Source organism: Acinonyx jubatus, chromosome B4 (genome assembly GCF_027475565.1).
Source record: "Acinonyx jubatus isolate Ajub_Pintada_27869175 chromosome B4, VMU_Ajub_asm_v1.0, whole genome shotgun sequence".
In the NCBI taxonomy this organism is placed as follows: Eukaryota; Metazoa; Chordata; class Mammalia; order Carnivora; family Felidae; genus Acinonyx; species Acinonyx jubatus.
Window position 1 is genome coordinate 119,199,794 of NC_069387.1, and position 23,523 is coordinate 119,223,316.

At 37.3% G+C, this 23,523-nt stretch overlaps 1 protein-coding gene across 7 annotated transcripts in view; it reads left to right on the top strand.

Moving 5' to 3' along the window:
* The window catches only part of ANO4 (anoctamin 4), a 412,471-nt gene that overhangs the window by 312,155 nt on the left and 76,793 nt on the right, over positions 1 to 23,523 (top strand). For all 7 annotated transcript variants that reach the window (XM_027071002.2, XM_027071003.2, XM_027071004.2 and 4 more), the window contains 5 exons: positions 2,364 to 2,419; positions 4,710 to 4,831; positions 8,172 to 8,306; positions 9,369 to 9,465; positions 13,842 to 13,902. In XM_027071002.2, the coding sequence (XP_026926803.1) occupies positions 2,364 to 2,419; positions 4,710 to 4,831; positions 8,172 to 8,306; positions 9,369 to 9,465; positions 13,842 to 13,902 (471 nt within the window). The remainder of the gene's footprint in view (positions 1 to 2,363; positions 2,420 to 4,709; positions 4,832 to 8,171; positions 8,307 to 9,368; positions 9,466 to 13,841; positions 13,903 to 23,523) is intronic.

A 23,523-nucleotide genomic window follows, 5' to 3' on the forward strand; every position in this document is an offset into this window, starting at 1 on the left:
ATATATTCTCGAATGTGTATCTCAGATATGTCATTTGTATATATCTTCTCCCATTCCATAGGTTGCCTTGTAGTTTGGTGGATTGTTTCCTTCAACTGTGAAGAAACTTCTTATTTTGATGTGGTCCCAGTAGTTTATTTTTGCTTTTGTTTCCCTTGCCTCAGGAGACATATCTAGAAAGAAGTTGCTGTGTATGGCTGATATCAAAGAAGTTTTGGGTTTCCTGTCTCACATTTAGGTCTTTCATCCATTTTGAATTTATTTTTGTGTATGGTGTAAGAAAGTGGTCCAGTTTCATTCTTTTGCATATTGCTGTCCAGTTTTCCCAAAACCATTTGTTAGAGAGACTGTCTTTTATCCACTGGATATTCTTCCCTGTTTTGTTGAAGATTAATTGACCATAATTGTGGGCTCATTTCTGGGTGTTTTATTCTGTTCCATTGATCTTTGTGTCTGTTTTTGTGCCAGTACCATACTGTTGTGATCGCTACAGCTTTGTAATATAACTTGAAGTCCAAAATTGTGATGCCTCCAGCTTTGCTCTTCTTTTTCAAGATTAGTTTGGCTCTTTAGGTTCTTCTGTGGTTCCATACAAATTTTTTTTGTTCTATTTCTGTGAAAAATTCTGTCGGTATTTTGATAGGGACTGCATTAAATGTGTAGATTGCACAGATGTGGAGAAAGGGGAACCCCCTTACACTGTTGGTGAGAATGCAAACTGGTGCAGCCACTATGGAAAACATTATGGAGGTTGTCCCAAAAGTTAAAAATAGAACTACCCTACAATCCAGCAATTGCACTGCTAGGTATTTATCAAAAAAATACAAAAATACTAACTCAAAACAAGACATGCATCCCAATGTTTATAGCAGCATTATCTACAGTAACCAACCCAAGTGTCCACAAGCTGATGAATGGGTAAGGAAGATGTGGTACACATACATAATGGAATATTACTCGGCCATAGGAATGAAATCTCACCATTTGCAATGACATGAATGGAGCTAAAGAGTATTATGCTAAGCAAAATAATTTAGGGAAAGGCAAATACCATATGATTTCACTCATATGTGGAATTTAAGAAACAAAACAGATGAGCCAAGGAACAAAAAGTGAGAGTGGCAAATCAAGAAACAGACTTTTAACTATAGAGAATAAACTGATGGTTACCAGAAGGGAGATGGGTGGGGGATGGGTTAAATAAATGGGATTAAGGAGTGCACTTGTGATGAGCACCAGCTGATGTATGGAAATGTTGAATCACTGTATTGTACACCTGAAACTAACATAACACTATATGTTAACTGGAATTTAAATAAAAACAAAAAAATAAACTTACGTATATAAGCTTAAAAAAAGAAGAAATAACCTAGTTAGCCCCATATGTATTAAAGAAATTGAATTTGTACTTTAGAATCTTCTCACAAAAATACCCCTGCAGGCCCAGATTATTTTATATATGAATTCTATGAGCCATTCAAGAAATAATAACAATTTAAAAAAACTCTTCCACAAAATTGAAACAAATAGTTATATATCCGTATGATGGAATACTCAACAATGAAAATGAGCTACAACATGGGTGAATTTCAAAGTAATTATCCTGAGTGAAAGAATTCAGACAAAAAAAGAGTAAATGCTAGATGATTCCATTTATACAAAACTCTAGAAAATGCAAACCAATAATGACAGAAAGCAGATCAGTGTTGCCTTGGAGATGGCATAGGGAGGAGTGCCGTTCCAAAGTGGCATGATAAACTTTAGGGTATTTGGGGTAATGGATATATTTGCTCTCTTGGTGCTGATGGTTTCAGGTGTGCATATGTAAGTCAAATCTTCTCAGATTGTGTGTTTTACATCTCTGTCATCTGTCGTATGTCAGTTATGCCTCAATAAAGCTATTTTTAAAATAATCCACATACCTAACACCCTTCCCCCATTTTATATATGAGAAAATTAAAGCCTGAGGGCAAGAGAACTTTTTCAAAGTCATACCACTAGTCCAATGCAGAAGGGTTAGATTTATCTACATTGAAGCTTCTAGATCAAAATATAAAAAGAGCTCCTGGAAGAAAATCATTTTTTGGTATGATAAATGTATCCACTTTTCTCAATACATTCTTGTCTCTGTGCCAGGTATGCGTCACTGTTTGGTTTCTATCTGAAAATCTGATTTCCCAGCCCTTGATTCCAATTTGCTAGCACATAGCAAAACTTTCCAAACTGAGTCCCCAACTGGGTTCAAATCATTTTTGAAAACCTAGATTGCTTGCTCCAAAAAAGTACCACCCTCACATTAGTCTTGAACATTGTGAGGATTCAAACTCAGTATTAGTTCAAACTCAACTTTTTTATCATTTTAGGTCTGAATCGTTTGCTTACCAATGGCTCCTATGAAGCTGCATTTCCTTTGCACGAGGTATTGTCCTGCCTTTCCTCCTCCTCTGTCAATTTCTTGTTATTAAATCACCTTCTGGGAATAGTCATTAATTGAGTTTGCTGATACGACATTTGTTCAGAGTGAAATTAATTTGTTCAATGGATAATGAGGGAGGGCCTACTTGCCTTGTGACGTCTCTCCCCCAGCACAGATTTATTTTATGTATCTTTATGTAATTGTAAGAATACTTGAGTCAAGAGTCACTCAGCATGAGTTCAGAGGAATCGCTGAGGGACTCCAAGTCATAAAATTAGAGAAGCATTGAAAATTTGCATGAGGCACCACACCCATGGGGAAAATGTTGCTGAAATATATAGTCTCTGCAACAAAGAAATTTATAGCTATTTCTTCGAGAGTAGGGGGGGAGCCATTTTGAAAAGTCTCTGGTAACCAGAGGGTGATGAATGGAAATGAATAGTATTGTACATATTATTGCTCATTTAAGTTACATAAATTTTGATATTCTCTTTATTTGCTTCATGGTTTTTGTCATCTATAAGGATTTTAGTAAATGTAATTGTGATTACCCTTAACTCTGTTTTGGGTTATTTAACCCAGAATTCTCTTTTACACATAGGTTTACAGGGACTTAATCCTCATGATTGTTGAAAGATGGTTCTCATCTTCATGGTATTGAGCCCCTACTTTGTACCAGTCACGGTGTGACACAGCAGAAAGATGACTATCACAGCCCATGCCTTGTAGGACCTCACAAACTAGCCAGGCTGGAACTCCTGGGAGTGATTTCCAGAAGCCTTATACTAGCAATGATGTTAACAGTTTGCCAATAAACTTTGGAGAACTGTTCCAACAGTTCATGAATGGCAAGTCTTTCCAAAACATACCTTTTATTATTTGGCTTAGAGTACTGCCCCTGTTGTTTTAAATACTACAAGCACACAAAGGTGATACAGAATTTTACAAATCTTATTCATTAAGAAAACTAGAAGCTTTAGTCTGAGACCCTGTTTACAGACTGCCATGAAACATTTTAGGAATGATTCTTTCAGTATGACAAAAGCAAACATTTTGACCCAGAGGTATTCTAGAGCCACACACAGGTGATTCTGAACTCTAAAGACAGATTTCCCCAGAAAACATCATGTGGCCTCCTGTAGTTATTAGTTGGCATGGCCCCAAAAAGGTTTCGAAGACAACTGCATTCTCCCACAGCCAAGCCCTTGTCCGTAGTGAGCAATAGTAGGGGAGCAGAAGTATCTGTGTAGGCGAGTAGGTGGCAGGTATGAGGAGGTCTAAGAAGATGCAGCTTTGAAACCCCATGGAGTAACTCAAGGTGTCTTTGTGGCTTCCATATCTTGGTAAAGCCCTGTATTCTATGAGAAGAGAACTTCCAAATCAGTAATAGCAACAACAATAAGATAATTGCTCTTTTGACTCTTTACTCTCAGTTTAGCTTATATTATTTAACCTCATAATAACCTTTAAAGGCAGGAAAGCAGGAAGAGCAGACATTGTTGCCAACGCTTCATGTTAAAATTTTAAATAGCGGTTTAGAGAAAGGTTAACCCACCTCTAGTCACTGTGTGAGCTTGTTGACCTGAGACTAGAACCTGAGTTTCTTGTCTTTCAGCCTGGTTCACCTTCCACAAGAAAGAACTTCTCAGATTAACGTTAATAATTAGTCCACTTCCAGAAAATGCTTTTTCTGTTTGTGAAACTAGCATTGCCATTAACTGAACTCAGAAAAACCTGCACCTGTCCCGGCCCTTTGTCTCGTCATTTGTTCCATGAAGTGGTTGAATTATATTTGAATTGTTGTAATTTTGAGGTTATATCCAGATTTTATATTTTAGGGTTTTGTGTGGACAAGGCAAGGGAACAGCTATGGCTGTTTACCAACTACCCTGTCTTGAGACAAGTGGAACTAAGTCTTAGGCATGTGTTCTGGGCAAGACACTTTATTCATTCAAACCATGAAAGACATCTAATGAGGCAGATATTTTAGTTCCATTATGAATTAGGAATCCAGGGCTCAGAGAATTTAAGGTCTTCCAGCTAAAAAATAGCAGAACTGAGTTCGAACTCAGTTCAAACCTGCCTGATTCTAACAAGCATGTGCTTTTTACTACACAGCACCATCAACAAGATTATGTCCACAATAACTGCTTTGCCTTCAATAATATGTATCCATTTCTTTCCTATATGACCCCTATCACTACTCTTGCCATAATAGACTAGTATTACTGTCAGATTTTCCTTATGACTTTTTTTGGGTATTACCTCACTGGCAGTGGTGTTTTTATCCCAGGGAAGTTACAGAAGTAAAAACTCCATTAGAACCCATGGAGCGGAAAACCACCGACATCTGCTCTATGAATGCTGGGCCTCCTGGGGCGTGTGGTATAAATACCAGCCTTTGGATCTTGTAAGGTGAGTTTTAACCAGCTGCAAATATAAAGCTTGCACAGAATGATTAGGGAAGACTGTCAGCTGGGACAAGAGAAAAGTCTGAATTACATAGCTCTTGATCAAATCTGGCTTTATCTCAAAAAGGCAACTTGGCCAGGCCTCCCACAGGACTTTATAAGGAGCAGCCCATCCATGTGACTGTTATTGACAAATTATCAATAAGGACTGCAGAAAGATGCTTACATATATTAGTGACAAATAGAATATTAGTTACTGTGTAAGTAGGGAATATGGATTCTGTCATTGTAATAAATTTCAGGCTTATTTTAATTTTCAACTGATAAATTTTAAAGATTGTTTTGATTTTGCAAGTCAAATCAGTACATCTGCTTTTAACTTGTGATGACATTGGAAATGTATGCTTTTTTAACTGTTTATGTATGTTCAACTTTCAGCATTCATGGCAGCATTATTCTCTGACATCTCATTATTTATTTACAGACTGGTTATTATTAACATTGGGTACCAACAGTCCACACTTTGTGGATTCCTTATAAAAGAGAAAGTCATGTCTCATTTCCTAGATTAGCTTGATTTGATTTACTCTGACTAGTGCCCTCAAAAATTGAGCCCAGAGGAAAATGAAATAATAAGACAACTCACTTTATATTTTTGTCTCCCTGGGCAATTAGCCATTCTTCCTGCCAGAGTCCTTGTTACTAAGTATTTACTCCTATTGACCCAAGGGCACTGACGAATTGTGTACTATTCTATGTATCAGTAACAAATAAACCAGATGATCTGGATGAGGGGAAAATATTTTCTGAGATGAGATCATTTTCTTTTGACCAGTCTCAATACATGCTAAAACAGTGGGGGTGGGGAGGATACAAGTAAGTGCTCTTCCCAGCCTCACTCCCAATATTACAGGAATACACTGATTAAAAATTACAGAAAAGTACTGCAGGCAAAATATCTGTCCTTGACATTGTTTTGGTTAAGACTTTGCAGTTTATCATTGTGTTAAACCCATTGTGTTTCTAGTATGATGCTAAATACCTTTGGCAAAGACAGTTGGAAGCCACCATGTCTAAGAAATTCAGTTTCCTTCATAAAAACAGGCTCTGCATACTCGAAACAACTAGAAAACAGTACAAGACTATGCACAGTTAGGTAAAATGTATTATAAGTTTTACAACAATTTGGAAAAATGGGAAGGATAGATATGGGTAGGTACTTCTGTGGAAAGCTCTGTAGAGCTGAGCCTGGAAGAGATTGGGATTTGTATTGCCCAAAAGGAAGGGAGAGGAAAAGCACAAGCAAGATTTGAGTAGTATGAAGTTTTGGAGTATCTAGGAAATCTCATCTCTTAAATAGCTCTTGTCCTATAAATTTTGCTTCTTCCATGTCTCTTGAATCTGGCCACACCCTAGTATCTCCTCTACCATACTGCCTCCTTCACCTTACAACCTGGACTATGGCTGTTGTCCCACACTTGGTCTTCCTTTTCCCACTCTGGTCCCTTCCAGTCCATTCTCTAACCGGCAGACAGAGTGATATTTTTGGGATATGAATCTGATAATGTCCCTCGAATGTTAAAACTCTCTTATGATTTTCCCTTTCTCCCAAGATAAGGATCAATGCATTTAGCATGGTTTACAAGACCCTCTGAGGTCCAGCCTCCACCTACCTTACCAGCCCACCTCTTGTTATCAGTGTTCCAGACACACTGCCCTTATTTTATCTGGTTCCTTCTGCTACAGGTTCTTTGTACTTATGGTTCCTCTGATGGAAATACTCTATCCTGTCCCCAGTCCTTCCTAGCTAATAGTCACCTCCTCAGAGAAGTCTTCCCTAATTAAGGTGATCACATGGTCTTAGTTTATATACTTGTGGAATTATGTTCCTCTCCTTTTGTGGAAAGGACTCCACAAAAGGAAAGGGAGAACACTCCCTTTTCCCAGTGTTCTAATTATAAACTTATTTCTTTAATTGGTTGATGTATATCTACTCTATCAGCCTGTGAGCTGCACAAGAGCAGGGACCATGCTTATTTTGTTCATCATTTTATCTTCAGTTCATAGCACAATATTTGCCACCTGGAAGGTAGTTTCTATTTGTTGAATGAATAAAAGAATATTTATCTGTGTATTTGAATGTATGTTAAAGAAGCCTTCAGGGAGTGAAAAATTTCTGTTGGAAAACAGTGGGAGATAGGATAAAAGGGATAATCTTTATTCCATCTTTTAGGAGCTTTTAGGAACCATTGGACATTCTAAGAGGAAAGCAGAAGCCAGTATTTGGAAATAGGTGGTAAACAACATTTGTTTAGAATGAGAATAAAAAAATAATTAGAATATTCTTATATTAAACTAAAAAGTAATGAACTTCTGGGGTACTTGGATGGCTCAGTTGGTTAAGTGTCTGACTCTTGATTTCAGCTCAGGTCATGATCTCACGGATTGTGAGTTCAAGCCTCACATAAGGCTCTGCACTAACAGCATGGAGCCTGCTTGGGATTCTGTCTCCCTCTCTCTCTGTGCCTCCCCCAATTGCTATCTCCAAAAATAAATAAAAATAAACTTTAAACAAAATAATGAACTTCTAACTAATAGCATGTAGCATTTGAGAGGCATAGAAAGTACAGTTTGGGTTGTATTCTAGTGTATGTCAATTATGTTATTAATGGTGTTTGAAAATAAAATAAAAAACAAACAAGGAATTCCCTGGATACCTCTGAACTTCACAGACTGCAGGGCACTAGGCAGACTGGTTAGTCTCTGAAAAACATTTTTAGAGGTGCATGTTGAAACTTGTGAAAAATCATCACTTAAGAGGAAAAGTTGCTCTCAGTGTCCCTTCATATTGAATCTCAGTAATTAGAGTTCTTTTCTTTATAATATCATGCAATTCTAGCATTGTAAACATCTTATAAGGCTACAGAATATTGAGAGGGGTGTTTAAAGTTTTTCACAGTAATTTTGTTTCCTGTTTTTAAAAATATACGTCATTATAATACATGTGCTACAAACAAGCATACGCTTGGAAATGGCAAAGATGAGATGATGTGTTGTCACCAACACTTCAAGTTCTCCTGGTTCTGTAGTAAGAAATGTCATATCTTCCTGAATGCACATGGGTTTTGCTCTGTGTTCTTACAGAAGCTTGTGTATAATCATGTTCCTTTATGGAAGAGTTTATTCTATTTCCAATATATAATAATAGGAGAAGAAATTGAAGCCCAGAGCCTTAATTTGGTCTGGGCAAGTATCTATTCTCTTAGATGCATGTTTATCAGCAAGGACACTACAAAGTAAACTTAATGAGTAAAGTGGTTAAAATGCTGTTGTGTCTTACACAGGCGGTACTTTGGAGAGAAGATTGGGTTGTATTTTGCCTGGTTGGGCTGGTATACCGGCATGCTCTTCCCAGCTGCCTTCATTGGATTGTTTGTCTTTTTGTATGGAGTCATTACTCTGGATCACTGCCAAGTCAGGTATGGGGAGCTCTGGGTGAACCTACCTTTGCTTCTATTTAGAGATGGGTGGTAGTACTTTGGGGATGTTCCCAGATCATGGGCCCACTTTTCCTTCTAACCTCCTTCTCAGTCACTCCTAAAAGAAATCAAAAGGCTCAGTTCACAAGATCTTCCATCCATTATCCATGCTGCTGTAGTCTTCATATACAAGGGAAGCAGGGTTTACATTTGTAGGCATATAAGCCACTCTGTATCCACAGAAAATATCACTTCCATTCACTGGCTAAAAGTTACTCTCTTTCTGACTTTTTACTTTTTCTCTTCTAATATTGCAAAGTGGCAGGTTCACAATCCCTTTTTATGAATTCTGTGTTTTTGTAAGGACCCTTTAAACCTAAACCAGAAAGACATCTTACCAACTTGTTGGGCCTTGAGAATGATTGATGTTGAGGATTGTTAGCTCTCTCACCATAATATAGTTTAAGGTATTTGTACAGAGTTTATTGCCAGGCTGAACAGTGATCCTAAATAATAAATGTGCCTTTTAGAAGTGATTACAAAAGTAAAAGGGATTGATTCTCCTGCCTATAAAAATATTTTACTTTTTGGTGAAATTGTTAATGGGTATGTAGTTTCCCCCCAGAACTAATGCATCATATTTTTATTTATTACTCCATTATTAGTTTTCACTTACCATACACATAGAGTTTGAGGCAGACACTTTTAGGTACCTTGTTGTTCCTAAAATTCAATACAAAACTGTTTCAAATCTGTGCAATGTTGTGAATGACTTTTGTGTAATTTAGGGTATAACATCCAATGTTTTGCTTCATGTATTTTCAGAGTTTAACTTATTAATATTTAAAGCCAAGAAACAGCCTCATAAATAAGTAGGTTTATCAAATTACTAAAATCTTCAGGCATTTGTTTACATTAATAACAGATAAGGCTAGGAATATAATCAGGACAAAAATCTGGTCTACTGGGTCTTATTTAGTGGTTGAATATTCTGGTGAAATTGGATGGAAAAACATGCTCTTATGTCATTAAAAAGTGGTCCTTTTCTGTTCTCTTTTCCAGTAAAGAAGTCTGCCAAGCTACAGATATCATCATGTGTCCTGTGTGTGATAAATACTGTCCATTCATGAGGCTGTCAGACAGCTGTGTTTATGCCAAGGTAATTTCACATCCGCAGCATTTTAGGTGGATTGAATCTTTCATACATTTTCCTGAGGAACAGAGGGTAACTGTATTCTCTTTGTAATATCTGGACCTTGATTCTCAAGTTTATGTTGTAGGAGAGAGTTACCTCTATCACTTGGTATTCTAATTCAAATATGCTTTTTACTGTATATGTATTTCAAATGTATTAGCTCTGATTATCATCACAAGAAGCTTCAGTGTGCAAACTGCAAAGAGTACAGTTGTTAGAGTCAGAGAAAGATTCAAATCTTGACTCTGCTCTTTACCACCTGTCAGTCCAAGAACAAGTTACTTAATTCTCTGAGCCGCAGTTCTCTTATCTGTAAAAGGGAGAACATGAGGCTTGTTTCATACAATGGTTATAAGAAATAAGCTGAAATGTATACTGAGCCATGTGCTTGGCAAATGGTAAGATCTTGGTAAATGAGAGCCGCCGTCATTTTCCTCCTTCATCATTATTATTGTCAAATAAATTTTAGATTCAAGACTAGTTCAGCTACTTACCTCCTTGATCTTGCACATGGACAGTCTCTTTGAAGCTGAACTTTTTCATCTCTAAGATGCACACAGTGATAGCTGCCTTTTCTGCCCCATGGAATGTCCTGAAGACCAAAGAAGATAGTCTTATATGGAAAAGTGCTTTGAAAAGAACAAATACATAGCATCATTATGTCTATTATATATCATTGCATGTCCCTTTCCCATGTTATGCTTTTATTTAAACTTTAGACACATTCATTGAATTCCTTATTTTTTACTTACGGTCAGTCTCACTAATGCAAAGCAATAGCTGGAGTATGGGCTGCTGAAGACTTTCCAAACACCACTGCCTGTCAACGTGCCCAGACTTCAGATACAAAGAGGGTTGGCAGACTTTATTGAATGTCTGCAATCCCTGTAGCTTGGATCTATCTAATTATACTGTTGGCATGGCAGGGTTTTGTTCATTTTTAACGAGAACCTTTGATAGACAGCCCAGGAGCCTGCCCATCCATGATGTCATCAGTAGTGCAGGTGGCCAGTCCATGTGGGTGGAGCCCAAACCACAGCAGCGAGGTGTGATTTTAGGAAGATTTGGCTAAGTGCTGCAAGGGACCAAAAAAGCACAAAATATTCTCCCTGTCTTTGGAGAACATACAGATAGACCCAGAAAGTGAGACAAACTTAACAGAATGAGCTTGGGAAATATAGATTTGTTGAGGCCCAAAGAGGTTTGTCAGCAGTATAATTTGTTTAAAGATCATGAATTAAGCTTGAATGACTCAGGTGTAAAAAGTCTGCTTTTTGGGAGTCTCAGGAAAGCAATATTTTGTTGTTGTTGCTTGGGAGTATTTGTTTTCTATGGAAAACAAATGGAAAAATATGACTGGAGCGAAGTTCTCTCTTTAGGAGATCCATGACAATCCCTTAAAAGGATCATAATGGACAGTTTAGAGTGTTCAGATTTTATAGGAGCTAGGTGAGCAGCTATCCTACTGAACATAAGATCTAGAACAATAATAATTATAATAACAGCTAGGCTATAGATATCAAAGTAGGTAGGCAACCTACATTTTTATTTCTAATTCTTACAGCAACTTCAAGGTAGATGTTATTACTCTGATTTTACTCAGGTAAAAATTACTTTTCCATGGTCACACAGCAGTAGTAGCTAGGCCTTGGTTTATCTGACTGGAAAACATATCATTGTGCCATATTGAGGCTACAAGATGTTTAGATTCTGGATTTCAGATTTGGTCTTGCCTTTAAAAACTTAATAAAATGAAAGCTAAAACACTACAGAATGAAATAACTAGAGTTTCCTTTAGAAATTCTTATTAGAAATGCCAAACTGATTTCATAGAACTGAGGATACACTGGAATATTGGATCAAATCAGAGTCCCGATCCAATGTAATCAATGGCTGTTCTGCTGGTCAGGAATGCTTCATTCTCAACCTTTACATTCGCAAGGTCAGCAGAAAGGACTTATTGGCTTGTTTCACTGGAAAAGATACTGGAAGCCCACACTGTCTGGGAAGAAAGCCCTCACAGCCCAGAACTTGGCCTCCAGGCCCCCAGATGTCTCTTTTCAGCTACCTGTCTACATGTTCGTTTTGCAGACAAGTTCTCATCACATGCTCAAGAAGGTGGCTGCTGACTGCCACAACACAAGGCCTATATCTTCCTTTCTTTATCTCCTTAGGCATATTTTTATAAAAATTCTTGGTCTGCCATTACAGAATGTCTCTTTCAGAACCTGTATGTTGTCTAGTTTGGAATTCTTTGGAGGCAGATGTCTTCTCCAAATACTTCATTGTTTTGGCCTGTGCATGTTTGTCTCTTGGAGGTGTCAACTACTTTGGGTAACGGTCATAGGACAAGCACTCAGCTGTCAGTCCTGGCGATTTTACAGAAGGAGAGGACAATGTGTCCTAGGCACCACTATGCGCTGCACTTTTCCAGAGGACTTTTTGGTCAGAGTTTCTTTTTTAAGCCTTCCTAGAACAAAAGAGAATTGGGCGGAGCCACTCTCCCTTGATTGTTATCCACTAGCCCTGGAGTTTAAGAGGAATGGACTGAGGAGAGAATGCGTAAGGACAGCTGGCCAGGGAGCACCTCCTCATCTCCTCAACCAGGCAGAACTCTGAGCACCCTTATATTACCCCAAGAACCAACACCTGCAGCTTGTCCTCCCTGTTGCAGGTGATTTGATGGGGGAAACTAACTGTCCAGGGACTGTGAAGGGAGAGGCTGGAGTAGAAATTATGTATTTCTCCAAGCTGAGCTCCCACGCTGTTTGGGAACTGCCACTAACTGTCTCCATATACCACCATATACTACAACCTACACACACACACACACACACACACACACACACACACACACGCCAACTCAAGGCAACTTTCCATCTCCCCTGGGGTTTCTCAGAGTCTTTGTTTGTTTTTGTGTTTTGTTAGTTCCCTGAATCTACTATCTTGCTTCTCCAGGGTTGATTTTGGCAGAGGGAGGCATCAGTCTATCTTAACATATTTTAGTAGGAACCAGAAGTCGATATTAACTCACCCCTCCTGATTCACATGTTCCCAAATAACTGCAGCCGAAAAATGTCTCTCTCCACATGTTTGTACATCCAGTCCCAGGGAGGGACTCTATTTGGTTCTGTTTCAACCACATGCCCCCTAGTGACCTACATGAGAAAGATCTATTACCAGGAGAAGGGAGGAAAGATCATGTGAGCAGCCAAAAACAATGACCACCACAATTCATTCCAGAATCTACACTGATGGTGCAGGCTACAACTTCCACCAACTCCCTATAAATACCCTAATAGCACAGACCAGCCGCATATAACTGGAACTCTCAAGTTTGATTTAGTTCTCAGTGCATTATACAATATGCAATATACAACTTAACAGTCCCTCTGGTGTATGAATAAAATGGCTTTTGCCTTTTGTCTACATTAAGTATTTGAATGCTGCTCATCTCGCCTATGTTCAAAGAAAAAAGAAAGCATAAACTTTTGGAAAATTTTGAAATACTTCACAATATGATATAACAGGAAAAGACCTGTTTATAGTTGGGGCATTCTCCAAGGAACAGTAAACTATATTTTATACAGAGCTATAAAGCACCCCAAAAAAGGTTATGCTTTATGAATGTATCAGTCATCATTTCAATTTGGCATGACATTGGTGTGATTTATCCTGGAGGTGGAAATGAGCATAGCAGTTTTGCAAGACAAATATCTTTGCTTTGTGCTGTGGTATTTGTGATAGAATATATTATTCTAGCAATAAAGTATTTGCTAGATAAAGTATTTGTGTTGTGTGTAATAGATAAATACAATGATTACCCAAGGCTTTAATAAAGGTGGAAGTGGATTTTGTTAATGGTCTGCTCTCTCTTCTTTGTAATATTAAAATCCAGAGGGCAACCCAGAAAAATGTTTGCCCAAAACTACACAAACAAAATATCCATGTTTCCAAAGTGAATAAATGAGGCATTAAAAATAGAAATCAGAAGACTTTAATGCAGCAATAATCACACCTTTCTGGTCTTAAATATAAATTTTCCATATACATATGTGCACATATAATAGTTTTTATGGTGTACAAAAGAAAATTCTTAGCACTCTTGGGGCTGCTAATTAATTTCCAACTAGATGATACCCATATACAGGGTACAGATTCTCTTTTGCATATCCAAACTACTTCTCAGTAGGAGGAACTCCCTTCTTGATTATGATCCAAAATGAGTATCTCCCAAAGAAACCCTGCAAAATTCATTTATTTGTATAGGATTGAAACAAATGTGAATTGAAATATAGTATATGAGAAACTAGTTTAACTATGATTCATAATGTTCCCAGGTAACTCACCTCTTTGACAACGGAGCTACTGTATTCTTTGCTGTTTTCATGGCAGTCTGGGGTAAGTGTCCTGCATCCATGTAACTTGAGTTCCCCTTATATGCTTTATAATATGTTCCTTCAGAAATCTGACTTTGTCCTGTGGATGTGAAAGGAAGAAGCTTGCATAAATTCAGTTGGCCATTCTATTAGACACAAGCTGATAAATAATTCATTTATTTATTTAAAAAATAATGTTATAGAGAAGAAATATGTCTGATTTCTCTTACACCGTCAAGATTTTCATCAACATTTCATTATTAACATAAAATTCACCTTCTGTTGGAGACAAAAATAAAGCTTGTAATATTCAAAAATTCTAGTGAGATCTAAGTACTCGCAGAAGTATATATCGGACTTTCTGCTGTGAGTGGAATCATTTCATCCAGCTAATGTATGAGTACCCACCTCTGGGTTTCTTTCAGTTCTGGTTAAAAAGACCCCCTATAAACGGAGCTCCTTATAAAGCTGAATTGAGTCCTTCTATATCAGTTTAAGTCAACAGCTCCATAATAACAAGATGTGATGGAACATTCACTTAAATATTTTCTTAACCCAAAGAAAGTACTTTACCTACTTCTTTGTAAAATGAGTTTCATAGTATCTTTCTCATGAAATCATTATAAAGTTTTAATTTGGTAGTATAGAAGAGTCTGGGCAGATTCATAATAAACAATTGTGGTTATCTTTGGAGAGAGGTTAAGTGAGCAGTGATGGGTAAGGGAAAGGGTAAGTGAGCAGTGATGAAAGACAGGTTTTTACACTATATGTTTTCAATTTGGTTTGAATTTTTCACAATTTGTATGCATTTCTTCTAGAAATTAAAATTCCAGAATCTCAGTTTTGATGTTACAAAACTCTGCTAACTCAAGACTTAGGCTCATGTTGTTCCTTGTGTCTGGAATGAATATCAGATCTTCTCCATCTTTCAGAGGCTAACTGAATTGTCATCTTCCTCCTTTGAACTTCACAACATTTGACTGAATTCTAGCCTTCTTTGGACACTTAAAATGAGCTGCATACACACATTATTTCCCTTAGTAGGTTCATGTTCCTCAAGGATCATTATAGTGATTGAAGATTCATACATTTCTTTTGAAGACAGAGATTCATATTTGTTGGATGGATGGATGGATGGGAAAAAGAAAAGAGAAGGGAAAGAGAAGCAAATTATCAAAACAGTTTCTTTATAAGACAAGGAATGTATTTAAATAGTCTCTTTGACAACTGGAAATACAAAAGCTTTGTTCTCTTGAGGAGACTTGTTCTAGATATATTCTGTTTTCCCTACCTAGAGATATTCAAAGAAAAAATTGTCTCTCCCAGTACATATCTGTTGAAGGGACATATTTTTTTTTAAATTTTTTAATGTTTATTTATTTTTGAAAGAGAGAGCAGGTGGGGGGCAGAGAGGGGGGGGACACAGAATCTGAAGCATGCTTCAGGCTCCAAGCTGTCCGCACAGAGCCTGACACAGGGCTTGAACCCACAAACTGCGAGATTGTGACCTGAGCCAAAGTCAGACACTTAACCAACTGAGCCACCCAGGCCCCCTGAAGGGATATATTTTTAAACCTGTGACTCTAGCCCCTCTGTCAGTGGGCATTGGACCCAAAACCCATAGGTTAGTAAGTGGCCTGGCAGAAGACCTGAAGTTCTGTCCAAAGAGGAACTAGCAAGGTCACCCACAGTCTTATTCTAAAGAATATGGATTGAAAAATGTGGAGAGAGACAGGGAGTTAGCTATAGGAATTGACACTGAAATGTGCAGAAAGGTCAGGGGGGAGGGAGGAAGAAGGAAATTGAGATTGAACATAAGGTGGAAGTAGGAAGAATTATGAGCATGTTGAAGTTATGAGAAATCAGAACCTTGGAATAAGCAAAAGCAAAGTGCTAGAGGAAACGATAGAAAGCAAAGAGTCCAGAAGCTAACTGGTAGCCAACTAGGAGGAAATGCAAGACAATCCCCCAAAGAGAAACAGGGAGAATATAGCCAAGCTGTGTTATTAGTGGAGTATCAGGGTAAAGACCTAGGATCTCCTATGGCTGAAGTCTCTTGAACTGCTGGCTTCTGTATCCAGTCTCTGAATAGGCTCAGTCTTTTAATCCCCATGGGATTCCTGCCTCCCTTGACAGGGAGGGCTTTGTGAAAAGCCCTCATTATTTGTTCTACCCCTTAGTACATCTCTGTCCCTTGCAAACAAAAGAATCTAATCATAACAGAATTTTGGTTATGGGACTGAACTCTTAGATCAAGAATTGTATATCTGGTTTTTCTAGAATATACTTGAATTGGTAACCATGATCAGGAAGTATAATAAGCCATCCAGTGCTTAAGCTATGCCATAGTTACAAATGAGGATACTTTACAAAATGTCTTCATTTATTAAACCAGGAGTTCTCAAACTTTTTCAGTTGTGGCACACATATGAAATACTATTTGCACAGCATCCTGATGTACATGAATGAGTCTGCTCATGGCCAGGGATAATACTTCCCTCAGCACCTTACCTGCCTGAAGGTTTGAAGGGATTATTACCTCATGCACACCTATAATCTGTCCCTGGCATATCCACTGGTCTGCTCTGCTTTGGGCCATGAGTCTACTATGTAATGAGTTAATTCTTCTGCATAGAGAGTAATTTTCTGGAAGAATTAATACGTAAATATACATTACCTACTTTAGTATTTCACCAATTTTTACTGAAATGATGTTTTCTTCTCCTAGTTTATCCACTGAGACTATAGAGAAGTAAAGTTCTGGGGTATTAAAATGTTTGTCTAAAGTGCAGAGGTCGTCATCTCCTCTACCCCTCACACAGTACCACCATTATAAAGGGGATTGCATCCCTTCTTTGCAAGTTGGAATGCCTTATGCTGGTGATAACAAATATGTGTATTTTATCCCTACTAACTTCAGTTGATTGGGGGTGGCTTTCTGGAACACGAAGCTGAGAAACTTCTGAGTTCCAAGTGGGTGGATTGGAGATTTGACAATCCTTGGGCTTTGGAGGGTACCCAGTAAGAATCTGATAGATGTATTGTAATAACCTTTGGGAAGAAGCGAACATTTTAGGACCACTTCAGGCAAGGCAAGCCTGGAATAATTCATTGTCTGAATTGCTTTGTCTTAGTTGACAACTTACTGCTTAAATATTGGATGGTTCCCAGAAATGTAATCATTTGAGAAGAAGAATGACTTACCCCAGGTGTTTCTTTGTAGATGTTTTTCGCAGAAATCTGGAATGGCCAATAATAACAGCTATAATAATAGCACACACTTGTTGGTTTCCTATGTGCTGGACACCATCCTAAGAATTTTACAGTATCCTCTCAGTTAATTTTTATAGCAGCATTTGAGGAAGGTACTGTTATTATCCTCATGTGATAGATGAGGGAACTGGGGTAGTAGCTAGAAAGTGGCAAACCCAGGAGTTAAACAGGGCACTCTTAGCTTCTACAGTCTATTGCTAGATCATGTACTATTTGTAGCCCTGTTTGCTTCTGCTTCAGAGATATAAACTTTATGATAAAGGACTGTTAAACTCCTCCCAAGCCCCATTTATACTGCTTTGAGACGGTGATGTTCCATAAAAGTGTGTCACTTCTAATGGAGCTCAGCTTAGTGGTGTCAGGCGTATCCTTTATGACTGACAACTTACATTTAAGAAAACAAATGCACTTTATTTTTGGGAAACTGCTAGATGCAGAGATGCTGAGAATAGATATAAGTGGTTTACAAGACCTGTAAAGGATGGGGCTGATGTGTTTATTTTGTTGCCCTTTGCTTTGTGTGTTCACGACAGAAACAATAGGGCTCCATTTAGAATCATTCTGCAGCAGCTGGGAAGGGCCTTTGTGTGGGGTTAAAAAGCTTTACAGAACCCCACTACCTTTGTGATAGCAGGGCCTCCCGGGGACCCTCAAGGTACACTGTGAGCCTACAGCTCTGGGCTTGAACCACAGTGTCGCTCTTTCCTCAGTGCTCATTTTTGTGCAGAAAGATTGAAGAAACAGAACAATTATGGCCTAAATTAGCTTCTCTCCCTAGGGGGGAAAATGAGTCACTAGGGAACTAGATGTTGGCAGAGACTTGTCAGGAAGCAGATTATATTTCTCTTTTCTTCATTTTTGGGTTTTTTAAAATCATTTTTCTTTTTTTTCTTTTTACTTTCATTGCCAAAAATTTATTTGCCCTCAGTAAATAAATCAAGGTCCTTAGTGTTCTCCAAAACAGAATACCGGAATTGTGGTTATTTTAATGGAAATTCAAAGATTCTTTAAATGCTTCTGTCAAGGGGCGCCTGGGTGGCGCAGTCGGTTAAGCGTCCGACTTTAGCCAGGTCACGATCTCGTGGTCCGTGAGTTCGAGCCCCGCGTCAGGCTCTGGGCTGATGGCTCAGAGCCTGGAGCCTGTTTCCGATTCTGTGTCGCCCTCTCTCTCTGCCCCTCCCCCGTTCATGCTCTGTCTCTCTCTGTCCCAAAAATAAATAAACGTTAAAAAAAAAAAGTTAAAAAAAAATAAATAAATGCTTCTGTCAAAAATTTGTTAGTGAAGTATGTCTTATTTTTAAAATAAATTTTATAATAATTTCCTTTTATTTGTAGATATTTACAGCAATTTTATCTTTATAGTCTTACCTATATGTCCAACAAAAAAAAATAGTGGTTGCATTTTCAAAAAAATGGTATACATTTACTGAATACCTATTAGGTGTGTAGGTATAATCACCTATGACACCTCATCAATTTCTCCTAACCCACCAGAAAGAAATTACGGCTCCAGTTTTATAGATGAACATATTGAGGTTCAGAGAGGTTATGCAACTTGACCAAGATTACCCAGTAACTGCTAAGTGGTGGAGTCTAGATTTTAAACCAGATCTGGTCTGCCTATTTCAAGTCATTCTAAAGTTTGTATATCATGTCATGTACCTTTGATAGGATATATTAAGATTTCATTACTCACCAGACAATACATTCTCACTATCACTTGACAATGGGAGTACAAAAATGAGTAAAATGTGATCTCAGCTGTCAAAAATTTCATAGTGTATTGAGATTGGTAATTATAACGTACGATATTAAGTACAGTTTACAATCGGACAATGAGGGTCCATGCTGCCAACTTCCTGAAGCAAAATGGAAGCGCAGAGAAGGTTTTATACAAAAGGAGATCCTGAAACCAAGTCTTAAATTTGCCAGGCAAAGGAGAGGGGTTGGAGGGAGGTGTAGAAAATATTCTGAACTGAGAACAGTGTGGGCAAAGCTCTGAAAAGAGAGGATGTTCAGTGCGATAGGAACATATAGTATGTATTAGTTTCCTAGAGTGCTGTAACAAAGTGCCACAAACTGGATGGCTTAAAACAACTGAAATTTATTCTCTCACTGTTCTGCAGGCTCAAAGTAAAAAATTAAGGTATAAAAAGAGTCATTTCTTTTCGAGGGCTCTGAGGGGGCATCTGTCCCATGTATTTCTCCTAAATTCTTGTGACAGCCAGCAATCCTTGACACTCCTTGGTTTGTAGATGCATCACTTGAATCTCTGTCTCCATTTTCACCTGTATTCTCCCTGTGTCTCTGTGTCTTCACAGGGCAGTCTTCTTATAAGGACACTAAAATGCATTGGATTAAGAGCCTACCCTACTCCAGTATGATTTCATCTTAACTAGTTAGTCTGCAGTTACCTTATTTCCAAATAAGGTCACATTTTGAGGTTAAAACATCAACATCTCTTTTATGAAAGGCACAATTCAACCCCTAACAGACAGTATGTTGGGGGCTGAGGTTTACTTATTGTAGGACATTTGTGCTGCAACAGGGAACCATGACTTCACCCTATAGGCAACAGAAGGCCAACTGAAGTTATAAACTGGAGAGTGATGTCATCAGTTGTATTTGGGAAGTAACCCTGGCAACAGCATGGGAGGAGTGAAAGTGGGGACCAGTAGGTAGCAGGTAGGCCACTTAGAAGGCTGTTCCAGTGTTCAGTCCAAATATTATGCAGAATTGGTCTTTAGAAAAGATCTAAATTACAGAGTAAAAACCTTATACATAAATGTGTTTTCCTAGTTTTAGTTATTTATGATATGCAAAATAAATATCCAATGATAGAAGAATGAATTACAAAATTATAAGCAGCCACTAAAAACTAGTCTTTCAAAGTAGGTAATAGAGCACAAAGATTATATTTTAAAAACTGGTAAATATATATTAAGTATACAGATAAATGTGATTTCAGGTATATTAAATACTAATGAAAACAAATTATGTCATAATAGTAATGGTGATTTTCTCCATGTGACGGGATTATGAGAAGTTTTTGTCAGCTTTTGTTTAGGTATAATTTACATAAAATCTAGCAGTTTTATTTTGTTTTTTTAAATATTGGTCAGACATTTCACGTTTCTTTTTTTTGAAGTTTATTCATTTATTTTTGAGAAAGATCAAAAGAGTGGGGGAGGAGCAATGAGAGAGAGAGAGGGAGAGAGAGAATCCCAAGCGGCTCCATGCTGTCAGCACAGAGCCCAACATGGGGCCCAAACCCACAAACTATGTGATCACAACCTGAGCAGATATCAAGAGTCAGACACAATAGACTGAGCCACCCAGGCACCCCCCCAGCAATTTTAAGTGTACAATTTGACAAGTTATGTCAAATGTATATAGTAACCATCACCATAATGATGATATAGAACATTCTCATCCTCCAGAAAGTTTCCCCATGACTTTGCATTGAGACCCTTGGCAACCTCTAACCTGCTTTCTACCACTGTACTTTCACCTGTTTTAGAATCTCATGCAAATAGAATCATTCACAATTTAGCATTTTGTGTCTGGCTTTGTTCATTAAGCTTAATGTGATTGAAATTAGTTTATGTAACAACATGTCAGCATACGTAAGTAGTTTGTTCTTTTATTTGACATTTATTTTATAGTTGGAAATAGGTACCTTTTGACCACATTCACCCATTTCACCCAGCCTCAGCCGCCACCTCACCACACTCTGGTCTCTGTATCTCTGAGCTTAGAGGTTTTGTTTGTTTGTTTGTCTGTGTTTAGACTCTATGTATAAATGAGATCATAAACTTATTTAAATGAAAATTCAAAGGTTCTTTATGTGGTTCTGTCAGGGAGAGTGATGCCTCCATAACTGTTCTTCTTTCTCAAGATTGCTTTGACAATTTAGGGTCTATTTTGGTTCCATAAAATTTTAGGATTGCTTTTTCTGTTTTTGTGAAAAAATGCCATTGGAATTTTGATATGAATTGCACTGAATCTGTAGGTTATGGGTATTTTAACAATATTCTTCCAATCCATGGGCACAGAATATCTTTCCATTTAATTGTATCTTATTCAATTTATTTCATCAATGTCTTATAGTTTTCAGTGTATAGGTCTTTCAAACTCCTTGGATATATGTATTTCTAGCTATTTTATTCTTTTTGATGCAATTATGTATTATATAAATTTTTTATGTTTCTTTTTTTTGTGTCCTGAAACTTTACTGAATTTGTTTATTAATGGTTTTTGGTTAACAGTTGTTTTACTGGAGTCTTTAGGGTTTTCTATACATTACATCATGTTATCTGCAAGTAGTGACAGTTTTACTTCTTCCTTTTTAATTTGGATGCTTCGTATTTCTCTTTCTTGCGTAACTGCTGTGGCTAAGACTTCCAGTACTGTGTTGATAGAAGTGGTGAGAGTAGGCATCCTTGTCTTGTTCCTGGTGTTAGAGGAAAAGCTTCCAGCTTTTCACCACTGAGCATAATATTAGTTGTAGGCTTGTCATACATGACCTTTAATATGTTGAGGTGCATTCCCTTTATACCCACTTTGTTGAGAATTTTTATCATAAATTGATATTGAATTTTTTCAGATGCTTTCTCTGTGTCTATTGAGAGGATCATATGATTTGTATCATTCATTTCGTTAATGTGGTCTATCATGTTGACTGATTTATGGATGTTGAACCTCCTTGCATCCCTGGAATAAATCCCACTTGATCCTAGTGAATGATCATTTTAGTGTCACACTGAATTTAATTTTCTAATATATTTTTTTTACTTTTTCTATTTTTTTAAGTTTTTATTTAAATTCCAGTTACTTAACATATAGTGTAATATCAGTTTCAGGAGTAGAATTTAGGGATTTATCACTAACATATATAACACCAGTGGTTTGCTAATCATTAAAACCTTGGATTGCGAGTAACTTGTTCTGCGAGTGCTCCACAAGACAAGCAAGCATTTCTAACAAATTTTAACTTGATTAATGAGCGAGGTGTTGCAATACAAATAGTACGTGATGCGGAACATCACATGATCACAACTGAATCAACGGTTATTGAACTTTGCGTTGAAATACAGGTGCTTTGGATTACAAGCTTGTTTCCAGAACAAATGTATTTTGTTGAGGACTTTTGCATCTGTATTTATCAGGATATTGGCCTTTTGTTGTGGCATCCTTGTCTGGTTTTGGTATCATAATAATTCTAGCCTCACAAAATGAATTTAGAAATGATATCTCCTCTTCTATTTTTGGAAGAATTTTGAAAAGGAGTAGTATTTTTCTTTAGATATCTGGTAGAATTCTGTCTAGTCCTTGGCTTTTGTTTGTTGGAATATGTGTACTTTAATGGCAATAACACTTATTATAGCATAGTAAGCCTTGAAGTGTTATTCTTTTTAAAAATTGTTCTGGCTATATTAGGGACTGTGCATTTCCATTTATATTTTAGAATCAACTTGTCGGTTACTACCAGAAAAGATGCTGATAGTTTGACTGTGGTGGAGTTGAATCAAGAGATCATTTTGGGAAGGTTGAAAAACTCAGTATCAAATATGTCTGTCTGTGAACATTATTTATTTAAATGATCTGTAATTTCTCTGCAATTTTGTACTGTTTTCAATGTGCGGTTTTGGATATTTTGTTAAATTTATCCCTATGTATTTAATATTCCTTTATTTTTTATAAATAGTTTCATTTCTATAATGTTAATTTCCAGTTGTTCATTGCTACTCTGTAGAAATACAATTGACTTTTGTATATTTATCTCATATCTTATGACCTGTCTAAACTCACTTGTAAAGCTACTTTTTTGTAGATTCCTTAGGATTTTCAATATAGATGATTATGATATTTATAAATAAATAAAATTTTGTTTCTTCTTTTCAAACCCATATGGGTTTAATTTTTTCTTGCCATATTACAGTGACAGAATAATGTTAGATAGAAGTTGTGATATCAGACACCCTTTTTTTGTTCTGTGTTGGGGGGAAAAGCATTAAGTGTTATACTATTAAGTATGCTAGAAAATATAAGTTTTTGTAAATACCTTTGTCAAGCTGAAGAATTTTATCATGAATGGGTATTGAGTTTTGTTAAAAGTTGTCATCTGTATTAATAAGATAATCCTTTTTTAAATTTTTTTAATGTTTATTTATTTTTGAGAGAGAGAGACACACACAGCATGAGCAGGAGAGGGGCAGAGAGAGAGAGGGGGACAAAGAATCTGCAACAGGCTCCAGGCTCTGGGCTGTCAGCACAGAGCCTGATGTGGGGCTTGAACTCATGAGCCTTTGAGCCATGAGATAATGAAGCCTGAGCAGAAGTTGGCCGCTTAACTGACTGAGCCACCCAG